This window comes from Tachypleus tridentatus, chromosome 13 (genome assembly GCF_004210375.1).
Source record: "Tachypleus tridentatus isolate NWPU-2018 chromosome 13, ASM421037v1, whole genome shotgun sequence".
Taxonomy (NCBI): Eukaryota; Metazoa; Arthropoda; class Merostomata; order Xiphosura; family Limulidae; genus Tachypleus; species Tachypleus tridentatus.
In genome coordinates, this window is record NC_134837.1 from 205700480 (window position 1) to 205714790 (window position 14311).

A 14311-nucleotide genomic window follows, 5' to 3' on the forward strand; every position below is an offset into this window, starting at 1 on the left:
ATTGACCATTCTGTAGCTTTGTACTTTATTTCAAACAAACAAACTAATCACCTCGCCATATGCTTTCTCCAGATCCAGAAAAACCCACATACTCTCCTGTTGATACTTCATTTTCCTTTCCCTTTAGGGAACATGATTATATTTTTTCTAGTCTATTGTTTTAAAGTTAGGGAGAGCTACGTGCAGATAGCCCTTTGTGTAGTTTTACGCGAAAATTGTAAAACAGACAAACTGAAGTATCTATAAAGTAGAAGATAAAAAGGGTGAGAAATGAAACAGTCTGCGGGTAATTTAAATTTCCATATTAAATGTTCGTGTAACAAAGTTGCTTTGCTAATGTAAGTTTTTTTTTTCAATGCTAACAAATAAACTATTCCTACAATAATGGCACTCTCATTCTGTAGCCTAGCGTGATGTTTTTCAGAATTTGTAATGAGGGATTTAGACATTTTAGGAGTAAAGTTGAAAAAAACCCAACAAAAACGATCTTTTTATTCCAGATAACGATAATATCAGCAAAAGTTTCGCCGTTGCGATTTCATCAAGGCTGATAGTACAAGAACAAATCTGGCGTTTGTTCATCACGAATATTAGTCCTAAAATTACATTACTGATACAGAAATGTTATTCTCTTTATTGTAACACATTTAATTTGTTAAATGTTTGTTTATTATGTATTTATTTTGAATTTCGCGTAAAGCTACACGAGGGCTATCTGCGCTAGCCGTCCCTAATTTAGCAGTGTAAGACTAGAGGGAAGGCAGCTAGTCATCACCACCAACCGCCAACTCTTGAGCTCCTCTTTTACCAACGAATAGTGGGATTGATGGTCACATTATAACGCCTCCACAGCTGAAAGGGCGATCATGTTTGGTTGACGGGGAATCGAACCCTCGACTCTTAACCACCTGGAAATGCCGGGCCTGTTAAACTTATCGTTATAGTGGATAAGAAACGTTATCCTTTATGCACAGTTTATGTGTATCGTCTGCTGCAATATTTCACTTAATTATTTAAACAGGAACTCACTGATGTCTTTGAGGTCATTTGAATGTTACTTACATATTCACACACACACACATATATATGAAGCCTAAACAACTTCGTTACACCGTTAGGTGCCGTTTGGTTAAGTTTACTTTAGTCTACTGCTAAATAAGTGTACTATTAATGGAATGACGCTGTGAATAACCACGAAAATAAACTTCTGCTTGACTATCAATACAAAGAGACGTAGTTTATTTTCACTGTAATTACAAGTACGCGTGAATAGAAAGTGTTTTAAACTGCCCTAATTGGTATATATCTGTAGGACGTACTCGACTGACTCTCAATTCATTTACTGAATATTCCAACAGAAAAATAATTATTTCAACACGTAACTGCTAGTATGATACATACAAATCTAGATTTAGTGGCAAATGCTTTAATTATAACCTTCTTTGTCGTAGCCTCCAACACCGAATTGACCCTTTGGTTTCAACGCCATGAACTCTTGGATATGAAAACAACAACAAATAAACTGTTATACCAATTGAACAAACCAGTGTTGGTTACTTATTTTTGAAGTATAGTACATTAGTTTATTTATTTCGTTTGAAGAAAATAAACGGAATATTGAAATAAACTGGTTACAATTATGTTAATTTACCATAACTATTTGAAAGTGACAGAAACACTTCTTGTACTTTGCTAGGCAACTGAATGATAGCAGTTGGTACGTCACTCACTCATGACATTTGTGAAATTCCAGTTGTAACTAGTCACATTCATTTAAGTTTCGTGAAAGGTCATAAAGACTTGACGTACGTAACTTTTTTTCAAGACGACTGAAGGATAGGCTAGTACCAAATTCTACTCGAGGAACAAATTGATTAATTTTGTGTTATAGTACATCGAAACTTTCACTTTTTAAGATAACTGATCACATATATAGGTACACATTGTCTTACCAATAATAACTTATTGTACCTCAAGTAGGTAACGTTATGCGGCTTTTATTGTGAAGACAATATTTCGATAACATAACGATACACACCGAACACACAACATACGGTATGGAACAAACTAAATTACGCTTACTTATACTACGCTAAAATTGAAAGCTTCCATTAATACAAATCTATAAACGTTCCAGAACCCTGAAATGCTATATTTGTCTCTGTACTGTAACTTTTATTAGGATTCGATAAAGTTCTCAGCAAAAATAAATCAATATAAAAATACCCATTCCTACACTCAGGGCAGATGCAATTCACAAAACAACAACAAAAATCATAATAGGTCGTATGATAATATTGTTATTACATTTAAGTACTTTTAACATTGTATAATGCCAGTTTTTATATATACGTGAACTATTTACATATTATTGATAGGCTATTCTATTTCTAAAACGAACATACTTTTCCATGGTTTGATGAACTGGATTACCGGATATGTTATTTTATAATTTATATTGTCATTTTTAGCCAAACTTTTATTTTAGAAAATTGACACGTATAGTTACTACCGTTTACTGGTCATTACATTGAGAAAACAACAAGAAATGAGAGATAAAATATTAGATAACTGTTGGATTTAATTACAAAAAAGACGTAATTATTAAATAAAGAGTTACTATCATTTTACCATAACCTTTATTGTATTTCAAATCGTAGGCCTACAAGCTACAGAATACATGCTTGTGTCCTTCAATTAAATTTTATTTCGATTACTCTACAGATGGCGTTTGACAATGACAATGCTAATCTGAAAAGGAAATACCAAAACTAAATAAATACCTGAAATAAGCTAAAGCTGAATATTAAGGAGGTAGGACATTCTAGGAAGAAAACACCTTAAGGTTTCCATCCCGAATATCTATTTTATCGATACAAACTGAATAACATACATTCGTTAGGTCTTAATTTATTTATTACATTTTATATGAATCATAAGTTTATTTTACGAAATACAGTAAAACGTATATCCAACAATATGAATTGACACAAATACTTTTTTTTTTTCATTACGACAAACCTCTCCTATCAAACCATTTTTGAGAAGAACGGTTGTTAAAGTAACAAAACTATGTGCGTCGTTATCCCTTGTGTATGATTCTCAAGTGGTTTCATTTCACAAAACACCAATCTCAACGAATTATTTTTACAGCATTTTTTTCATTTATTAGGTGTTATTCACTCGGAAGTAACTAACGAATCTCTTCTGTTGCTCTCAACAGACCAGGAAGGCGTTGTGCACCAAATAGTTCAACAATGCGCCATCTGTGGAGACAGAGCAACAGGAAAACATTACGGTGCGGCTAGTTGTGATGGCTGTAAAGGGTTTTTCAGACGAAGTGTTCGCAAGAACCACCAGTACGCATGCAGGTTTGATAGGAATTGCGTAGTGGACAAGGACAAGAGGAACCAATGTCGATATTGCCGTCTGAAGAAATGCTTCAGAGCAGGCATGAGGAAAGAAGGTAAAACTGAAATCAACAGATTTTTTTAAAGAACTATTTACTTTCTTCACTTTATGTATTGTAACTATATGTATAATTATCCCAGAGGGCCAGTAGTAAAACTGTGAATATATGTATATTTTTATGTGCCTGTATATATATATATATAATAATCAATTATTCAAGCGTAAGTTGGTCAAATTTTGGATATGTTTGCAAAAATGCGCCACACAGTGGTAAAAAATAAATACACTTTTTCTCTTAAAAAAAAAAGAAGAAGAAAATAGTACGAAACTGGAATACGTGAATAGGTTTTGTCTGTAGGTTCAAATAAGAAAACACATAAAACATGCCAGTATGTTCGAGCCTAACAAAACTACACAGGCAAACATCGCTATTTTAGATTTCTTCTTCGAAAATAATAAAAATTCATGTATTATAGAAACACGAAACTTTGTCAGCGAATGACATTCTTCTGTGAGCCTCTTTCCTCTTCCACCCCTTCTCACTTTACATGCGCGAAACAGTTTGAAACTATTCTTCTAAAGTAGTGACCTCTCATGGTAAAAATCCCAGGTGCCTGAACGTGTTTCGTAAACCAAGTGGATGAAAACACTTATCTTTTAAACTTGGATTACCAACATCAAGCGTTTCTACTTGCTGAAAAATTAATTCGTCAATACAGATGCAGACACATCACACCTGTGTTCCAGTCCTGTACTTCACCCACCCCAAATAATATACCCTCCAAGTGCATAACCAGTTGAAAAAGTGTTAACCTATTCTTTGTTTGCTTTAGTTTGATTATCCGCTAGAATAACAAAATGACAAACACAAACTCGAATATTGAGGTGTGATATTGTTCGCCAGCTTGCTGTAATTCGTGACCCTCGAACCGCGGTTTGCCATGGTTGAAACTCCACACCTGGGTGAGGAAAAAGACATGATCCCTTGGAAAATTGAAAAGTTTTCCTAGAATCAATACGTAACAACTCTTTTATAATGTGGTTCACAATGTTCTCCACATTTAATGATTGTTTGTTTGTTTTTGAATTTCACACAAAGCTACTCGAGGGCTATCTGTGCTAGCCGTCCCTAATTTAGCAGTGTAAGACTAGAGTAAAGGCAGCTAGTCATCACCACCCACCGCCAACTCTTGGGCTACTCTTTTACCAACGAATAGTGGGATTGACCGTAACATTATAACGCCCCCACGGCTGAAAGGGCGAGCATGTTTGGCGCGAAGGGGATGCGAACCCGCAATCCTCAGATTACGAGTCGCACGCCCTAACACGTTTGGCCACGCCGGGCCCCAGATTTAATGAAACCAACAGTTTCATACCTTCAGTTGCGCCCTCTAGAAATAACTAAAAGTCGTTATAAAAGAATAGTGTATGAACTGTGACAGATTGTACACTTACAAGATCTCGTTAGTATTTGTTTGTTTTGAATTTCGTGCAAAGCTACTCGAGGGCTATCTGCGCTAGCCGTCCCTAATTTAGCAGTGTAAGACTAAAGGGGACGCAGCTAGTCATTACCACACACTGCCAACTCTTGGGATACTCTTTTACCAATGAATACTGGGATTGACCGTAACATTATAACACCCCACGGCTGAAAGGGCGAACATGTGTGGCGCGACCAGGATTCGAACCCACGGCCCTCAGATTACGAGTCGAACGCCTTAACCCACCTGGCCATGCCGGGCCTCTCGTTAATGAAAGTATAGAATAATACAGTAATATGTTAATCACACCGTACCTGCTATATCCGCTAACGACAAGGCTTTTCGCGCAACACTAATGTTTTTTTATGTTAGCGGGTGTGATACGACACATTAGTAACCGAAATGCTATTTATATCAGCAACTGCTTGAACAGCTACAGTCTTTGTGCGAATAAGGTTAACTTGGTGAACTGCCATTTTATAATTTTATTTGAGTTATAACATACTTTTGTTTTGTTTTGTTTTTTTGGAATTTCGCACAAAGCTACTCGAGGGCTATCTGTGCTAGCCGTCCCTAATTTAGCAGTGTAAGACTAGAGGGAAGGCAGCTAGTGATCACCACCCACCGCCAACTCTTGGGCTACTCTTTTACCAACGAATAGTGGGATTGACCGTCACATTATACACCTCCACGGCTGGGAGGGCGAGCATGTTTAGCGCGACGCGGGCGCGAACCCGCCTTACGCGCTCGGCCATGCCAGGCCTGTAATAACATACCAGAATTATGTTTTATTACCATCACTTTATTGTATTTTGTTCAAGGACTAACCGTTTTCATTTTAACTGCATTTTTTAACCTCCTCTCATAAATAAGTATATCACGTTTCTTCTTTGTCAAATCTTTGTGGTTCACTTTTATTGTTTTAGAACAAACGACGTTTTTGACAAATCGTTGTATTACTTATATATAGGTAAGGGGCGATAAAAATAAGTTGGAATATATAAACCACATTATATATATATAATGAAATTAATAACAATATAATGTGGTTTATATAATATATAATAATATATTATTAGTTTCATTACATATATAACGTGGTTTATAACTTATTTTTATCGCCTTCCCTAGGTGGTTTATAGAAAATATAGTCAGGCCACCATTGTAGATCATATAATTATTTTTTGCTGGAAAGTGGATGTATATATTAAATGGAGAGAGAATTGTATACACATATGTAATCAAACACCTATCTAAAGCTCCAATAACATTCATGCAGTAAAAGTTCATCTATCAGTTTTCTAATCATATCCTCAATATCTACTAGGACTATTTGCGTTCAAGTGAACCTTGGAACTTTATTCACGCTTGTTATCTTGTTGCTAAGCGACAATCATTTTCTAGCTATTGTTTGCCATTCTTTGATGTCCATGCTAACACTCCAGTCATTTGTAAAAACGAGCAGAGACAAATTTACTCGCTGGGTTGGTTTCAGGGTAGAGTTTGTGTCAGATATTAAGTTTTATAGTAAACACAGATAAGCTTTGGCCTAGAAAACTCTTATCGGAAGTGCGCCACAACCATACTGAGAGTCGAGGGAGATATTAGAATATGTATCTTACATGTTAAATATTTTGCCAGTCTCTTACATTGAAAGTTTTTTGTTTTTTTTCAGTTTTCGAGTTTCAGTTATTTTGATGTTATTGTGATGTCAGTCAAGTAGCAAGTACAATGACACATTATTTTTATTTCTCGCGATTATTTGTTTATTTTGAATTTCGCGCAAAGCTACACGAGGACTATCTGTGCTAGCCGTTCCTAATTTAGTAGTGTAAGACTAGAGGGAAGACAGCTAGTCATCACCACCCATCGCCAACTCTTGGACTACTATTTTACCAAAGAATAGTGGGACTGACTACCACATTATTATAGCACGGGTTTTCAACTTTCACTCAGACTTTTGATCGGGACGAAACCAATTATGCAAAACATTTCGATACTAAAATAAGAATATTCATTGTTAAAATTTATGTTAGGTGGTCTACTTGAAGTCGACAAGTATTTATAGTTATGTAGATTCAGCAAACACTAGTACACATTGACTGATTTAGAACAAACTATTAATTATATGTATACTATGAATGCAGCCCGTCAAAAATGACCTGGCAAGTACTACCACCCCCACCCCATAGTATACCCTAATCTCGGATTTCATAGATAACTGAAATAAATAAATTTTACGAAATCAAGCTTAACTAACAAATAGGTAGTCGAGGAAGTTAAATGTTGCTAAATTCCTTTGTGAACTAATCAAAATTAAGATCATTTATGAAATATATTGGTAGCATATTCACAGAATAATTATCGGTAAAAATCTGTTACATAATTAACTTCTAAAGGATAGAAAAGCCAGTGCGTTATGGTAATACTACGATCCAACAATGGCTTTTATGTCATGTTGCTTAGAAACAAAAGTACTATCTAATATTGTTGTTAGTCTACGTTCTAAAATAGTATAAATTGAAACATGTAGATAACAAAACTGGAAAAAAAATTAGTTGATTTTAAATGTAGAGTCTCCGTATATTAAAGAGGTTTATTTTTTTATTAAAAACGTTTGTGATATAACACAAAAATAACTTATTTCAGAAGCGATTTAAGTTTAAAATTGAATTTTTACTTTCATGATAACTTGTGTGCACTTGGTTCTAGGCTAGGTAATCTTGTACTACGTTATTACTGTAGGCTTATTATACCAACACCTACAACACACATAGGGTTTCACGGAACACGTCACTAAAATCTAATGGGCAGACAGTAATAGAACCAATTCATTTCTATCTGGATAAATGAATTTGGGCTTTTATGACTCGGATGACTCTTCCCATTTCGAGAAATAAAGTCTGACGTTCCGTGACACATATTGGCTTTTATACAAGTTAGATATACAATCATAATAATTAAATTAATTAATTTAAATAATTATAAGAACGTTTAGTGAAAGTAAAGAAAACTGTAATAATATGTGAACCACACGATACGTCACTTGATGAATACTGAATAAGAGGCGATTAAAAACTGGTTGAAATGGAAATTGTAATATTAAAAAATACAATGATGTTAATAGAACCATTAAACTTTATTGTGATGTGAAATGACGTAAATAACTTTATAAAAGTTGCAGTTCATCAACTTTGAGTTGTGATATACTTAGGTCAACTCCGAAGTTGAAATCATAAAAATAATTTATACACGATTGGCCAGGTGGTTAAGGCACTCGACTCGTAATCCGAGGATGGCGGGTTTGAATCCCCGTCACACCAATCATGTTCGCCCTTTCAGCTGTGGGAGCGTTATAATGTGATGGTCAATTCCGTTATTCGTTGGTAAACGAGTAGTCCCTAGAGTTGGTGATGGGTGGTGATGACTAGCTGCCTTCCCTCTAGTCTTACACTGTTATATTACGGACGGCGAGCGCAGATATATCTTGTGTAGCTTTGCGCGAAATTCAAAATAAACAAACAAATATACACGATTGTTTTGTGCTGTACAGACATTTACCTTGAACACCCTCTCAAATATAACTTCTCTTTTATTTCTACTTAACACACACACACGCATAATACAAACAACGAGAAAATCACAAACATTTAATTTACACTTGTAACTCTTAAGTTTATATATTCAATAACCTGCACTTTTACAGCTGTATGCCCAAGACACTAATACCTCCATATAACTATTTTAATAAACCAGATGTTATTAAACCTTTTGAATCACTAGCACTACTTGTCAAAAAGTGCAGTTATTATAACCTTGTTTGTTTCATATGTCCCTTATAATCAACACAATCCGTCCATAATTTTGATTCGACAAGACGGGAAGCAGCTAGGCAACTGGACTTCTCAAATGGTGAGATTTCATTGTCACTACTATAACACACTCAAGGCCTTAAAGAACAATCACGATTTTGCAACAACAGGATGCAAAACACGGATCCTGGAATTCTCAGCTTGGTAGATTAACCATTTGGCCACGCACGTCCATCATTATTTTGCAGTTTAGCTACACTTTTTTTTTCAGTGTATCCAAGCCGTAATAAATTGTTACAGCAATGGAAGTACCATAGTGAAGATTCTTAGGACACTGTGTTTCCGAATACTGATATAAAATATTTAGTAGATATTAAGCAAAAGTAACAGATTTTTGTTACTCTTATGTTTGGGACAGGTGTTCCCTAGTTTGGTAGTATTCACGGACTATGAATCCGAGGGGTTTTGGTTCGAAGCCTGTTGCTGCAAAATCGCCCTCTGCTCTTTGAGCCTGTGCCTTTTAAGAGTGACAGTTAAGGTACACTATTCAGTAAGATGAGAATAACTCAAAGATAGGTTGTGGGGTTTTGTTGATTTGTTGCATTTACTGTAGTGTATTAGTTCAAAATAATGAAAAATGTTCACTTGTGATGTTTCAAGTTTGTGTATAACTAAAGTATTTTTACACACCCAGCGGTTCAGAACGAAAGAGACCGAATAAGCTGCAGACGGCCGAGTTATGATGAAACGTTACAATCAACTGGATTATCCCTTAGTGCATTGGTTAACGCAGAAATGTATGCTAGACAAGTGAGTATTGGATAAAGGTTTTTATCTATGAAAAGTAAAATAGTTTAATCGTTTATAGCTTAAATCTATAACATTTTTCCTACTAAATATGAAAATAATGAGTTAATCACGATAAGCAATAGATAGACTTTGAAACATTCAGATTATTTTTGTTTTATGTGATAATATATCTAGAGTCATATACACTTTCAGGTGAAAAGGTGATGACCATGATATCCATAAAAGAGAAGTAGTTAGGTCTTGTAGGGCCAAGAAAGAGCTAGTTCAAATACTTTTTTTCTTTTTCAGATAATTCTTGAGACCTTGTAGTTGACCATACGTGGTATTTGGGAGTGACAAATTAGCAACAAGTGCCTGAATCCTTTTTTTAAAATAGCATCATATTCGTTTATTTAAGATACATTATGGTATATCTGGTTTCGTTTTTCGTTATTTCAATAAGCGACTTATATTAAGCATTTTTCTTAAAATTTTTAGAAATAAAACAACAAAATTCACAAATTGTAAGTACCTTGTATAGTGCCGACATCTCTTGCATTGAATTCTTGTTTACTTATAAAAATAATGAAACACCCTCTATATTACATAAAACAATTTAAGCTGTTTTTTATATTCTCAATACTTTCTTTAGATATTTATCATAAAATCTTATTTCTATGGTAGATATAACAAGGTAAAAACAAATCATAATTAATTATTTTATCAATTAAATTATATTTTCAATGAAAACAAAATACAGTTCTATATTTTCCATGACGACAGAGATGAATTTCGCCAGTAATTTCAATTTCAGAAAATAAGTATATATCTACTAGTTGAACATGAATATCTAATATGAATGATAAAGTATGCTAAAATGCGGGTATCTTTGTTGTTTAGCAGTTGGGACCTCACCAGAATGAAATTAGTCACACAAATAAGAAAGTGGCCACCATAGCAGATGTGTGTGAATCTATGAAACAACAATTGTTGATACTTGTGGAGTGGGCTAAATACATCCCATCCTTTTCTGATCTACCACTGGATGACCAGGTGAGTACAAATAATTATAAACCTATCAGATTATTAAAAAAAGGTTCTGGAATTAGTCCATTACAGTCATGGTTACTTGGAACATTATAATTAATATATTTTAAAATTTTAACCTTAATATTTAAAAAATAAATAAAAACGTTAAACAGTGAATTACCACGTTTTATGTATTTTTTTGTACCAAACTTGGTAAATGTTTGAAAGTAAGAGTACCTATATTTTAAAATTAAACGTACAATAATTCACTTTGAAGATATTTTTATTTGTCTATTACATAGCACGAAATGATTCACCTAAAGTTTAGTGGTCTGAGATTAATAAAAGAAATATTGCCGTGACTCATATATTAAAACCAGTGTAATATCGTAATTAGCAGGATGAGGGTAATAAAAAACGTAATACTATTTCAGTATACAATCAATATTTCGTTTTTGGTGTGGAATCTAAACTTGATTATTAAATCACTTAGGTAGCGCTCTTGAGAGCTCATGCGGGAGAGAACTTGCTACTTGGCCTAGCTAGAAGATCACTGTGTTTGAAGGATGTCTTACTGCTTGGCAATGACTTTGTCATACCTCGCCATTCAGCAGAAACTGAAATTAGCAGAATAGGATGTAGAATTATGGATGAACTTGTAGCAACATTGCGAGAAGTAGACGTCGATGATACAGAGTTTGCATGCCTTAAAGCCATAGTGTTTTTTGATCCCCGTAAGTTTGAAATTGGAATTAATAAATACTAATAATATTGATTAGGATACCAGATGAAGCTGTTTGTCATATGGAAGGACTTGAAAAATAAGTATTGAAGACAAGTCTTCCACAGAGGGAAAGTAGGTACCTAAGTGGAAATATTAGGATGAAAGCTAAACATTACAAATTTAAAAAGTTTTAAATTAACAACTACGATGAAAAACTAGAAGAATAGATTTGCGGGAATGTTATTGGCTGAATGATACCTATAGAGTAGACAACAACAACAACAACAATTACAAATTGTCTATTTTCAAGAGCAGTGGCAAGCACTGGCCGGTTAGTTATAGACCAATTGTCTTTCATCTTTTCCTGGTTAAACTTTTGTTGGAAAGCCATCATAGTTTCACTCAAGTTTTCACAAGTTAATTTTTTACTGATGGATGTAAAGGTGTAGATTTGGTACACCTATATTTTCAAATGGTTTTCACCAGAAAAACAAAAAAACAACAACAAATGGTAATTCAATGGTGGTTTGTGGATTGGTTAGAGGAGAGGTTCAGGCAAAGTGTGGTTCAATCTAATTGGGTTGAAACCACACATGAGATACCCTTGTGTTTTGTGTTGGAGCCTGTTCTCTGTTATATACATTAATTATGTTGGTAAAGATTTAGTCAGTGGAGAGGTGTGGGTTGCTGACGATGTTAAAGTAGTGGATGTAGTCGACTGTGAGGAGGATGCCACTGTTCTATAGGAGATTTTAGACTGTTTGACAAATCAAATAAATAAATGGTAGAATGGCATTTAATTATGCTTAGTGCAATGTAGTGAATATAGGCTACCTTAATTTAAACAACAGTTATCAGTTTGATGGAAATAGCATTACTTAAAAAAAGGATTTTGGTGTTTTAGTCACAGTCAACTTTCTGTCGTCAATAGGAAAACAAACAGGAATGTTGAGAAAAGTTAGTGTCGACTATAATTTCTTTTTTAGAAGTCCCTGGTTAGACCTCATTTGGAGTACTTGTTCGTTCTTGGGATCCTTACATTTAGAACGACATTGAGTCATTGGTAAGGGTTCAAAGGAGGACCAGTAGAATGTTTTCTGAAATGGAGGAACTGTTATATGAAGACAAGATAAGGTCTTTAAAATTATTTTCTCTTGAAGAGAAGCCCTCGAGTACAGCAGTAAGTCTACGGATTTACAACGCTAAAATCAGGGGTTCGCTTCCCCTCGGTGGGCTCAGCAGATGGCCTGATGTGGCTTCGTTAGAAGAAAAACACAAATACACACACTTGAAGAGAAATGGGTAAGAAGGAATCTGATTTTATCTTAAAAGTTATAATAATGAAGAAATAGCCAGGAATGAATAGATAATTTGGCAAAAGTGTGTTGAAGCAAATGGTGCTTACTTTGGTTATTGGATGTTTTACAACACTGGTTTATACTTTTCCAAACTTCGCAGTTTAAAAAAAGACATTTATGTCTTGACAACCTAATTGCTGGACAATAGGCTTGATGAATGCTAAAAACGTCAGGGTGATATAGATTATCTATTTTAATATATCTTGCTACTTTGTGTATTACTGTAGAGATATATACAGTGCTTTCATCAGCTGAAATTTATGATGGCTTTCAAAGATTATTGTAATTTTTAAGGCTATTAAGTATCACTTCGCACAACTCTTTATGAGTTGTACGTTGTAAAAACTTTATTCACAATGTTTTATCAGGTTAGCTTCAGTTCTTGTACGACACCCGATGATACCAAGTAAACCTGGTAAAGCGTTGTTTAATAAATGTTCACTTGCAAGCACTTCTTAAAGTACACTTTCACTGTTATAAAAAAATAAATTTTCAATTACTTGTAGTTCCACTGGCAACAATTTAAACATTTCACTAAACTCACATAACTTCTGTAAGAATTTAAAAATTGGTTAATATTTTGGCCAGTCACCCTTTCTTTTATTAGTATAATTTTCCCTTCACTCTCTGCACAAATGTTTATGATATATAAATCTATGTAATATGAAGTGTTAAAAAATTCATTTCATGAACGGTTGGTTTTAAACTTTTTTAACATTCCTGAATTTCCAAATCTGAATTTGTTAGCAAGCATGATAAATTCTCCGTAATTTTTTAACTTCTTGCGCAATTCCCATCCAACAGATGCTAAAGGTCTGAGTGATGTTCAGAGAATCAAAATACTTCGCTACCAAGTTCAAATCAACTTAGAAAACTATATCAATGACAGACAATATGACTCTAGAGGGCGCTTTGGAGAGATCCTGTTGACACTCCCTCCACTCCAAAGTATTACGTGGCAGATGATTGAACAAATTCAAATTGCAAAGATTTTAGGAATGGCTAAAATCGATAATCTTCTACAGGAAATGTTGTTAGGAGGTATGACACCCCAGATGATTTATTCTTCTGGTACGGGTAACACAAATTTTGCTGTAGTTGTTTTATAAGCATAGAATCAAATTTTGTTTGTTTGTGTACTGGTTAATAGTTACAGTAACAAAAAGGTTTTCAGATACCCTTATTAGAAAATAGAATGGGCATATGTTTTAAAAAGAGCGCTGTGTGATTCTTTTAAATTGAAGTTGACTGAAGTTACATTACTCGTGTTATCATTTGGTAAAAAGTAAAACTTGCAAGGTGTACTATTTATGTAAAATTAAACAAACAAGACTTCATAAATATTGTTTGAAAAATTATGGTAAACGTCAGGATATAAACTAATCAAAGGCTTTCTTCTATTGTTAACGAAATATACTCTTCAAAAAAAAAACAAAAGGGATATTTTTGTTATTTTAAAGATAAATATATGTAATAACGTTACAAGCTCAGAGTATGTGATGTTACACGTGTTAAGGCACTGATTGTCAGACCAAAATGACAATAAAAGTTGTGCACTTTGAAAACGGAGGAAAACATCGGATTTTTCGCCAAAACACGTTCGTGTCCAATAAATTTGTTTGAGAGATCTGCATGTTCTGCAAGTGCAACATGTGCAAAATCCCTATAAAAGTGACGGGTTCTCGGTTTCCATAGCTCAGTGTTAAG

The 14311-nt window shown here is 34.2% G+C and overlaps 1 protein-coding gene across 8 annotated transcripts in view; it reads left to right on the top strand.

Annotated features, from left to right (window-relative positions):
• The window catches only part of LOC143239624 (hepatocyte nuclear factor 4-gamma-like), a 64718-nt gene that overhangs the window by 45905 nt on the left and 4502 nt on the right, over positions 1–14311 (top strand). For 2 of the 8 annotated variants that reach the window (XM_076480919.1, XM_076480913.1), the window contains exons 2-6: positions 3173–3466; positions 9399–9514; positions 10394–10546; positions 11016–11256; positions 13409–13675. In XM_076480919.1, coding sequence (XP_076337034.1) covers positions 3173–3466; positions 9399–9514; positions 10394–10546; positions 11016–11256; positions 13409–13675 — 1071 coding nt within the window. The remainder of the gene's footprint in view (positions 1–3172; positions 3467–9398; positions 9515–10393; positions 10547–11015; positions 11257–13408; positions 13676–14311) is intronic. The other 6 variants (XM_076480920.1, XM_076480916.1, XM_076480921.1 and 3 more) reach the window with 5 other exon arrangements.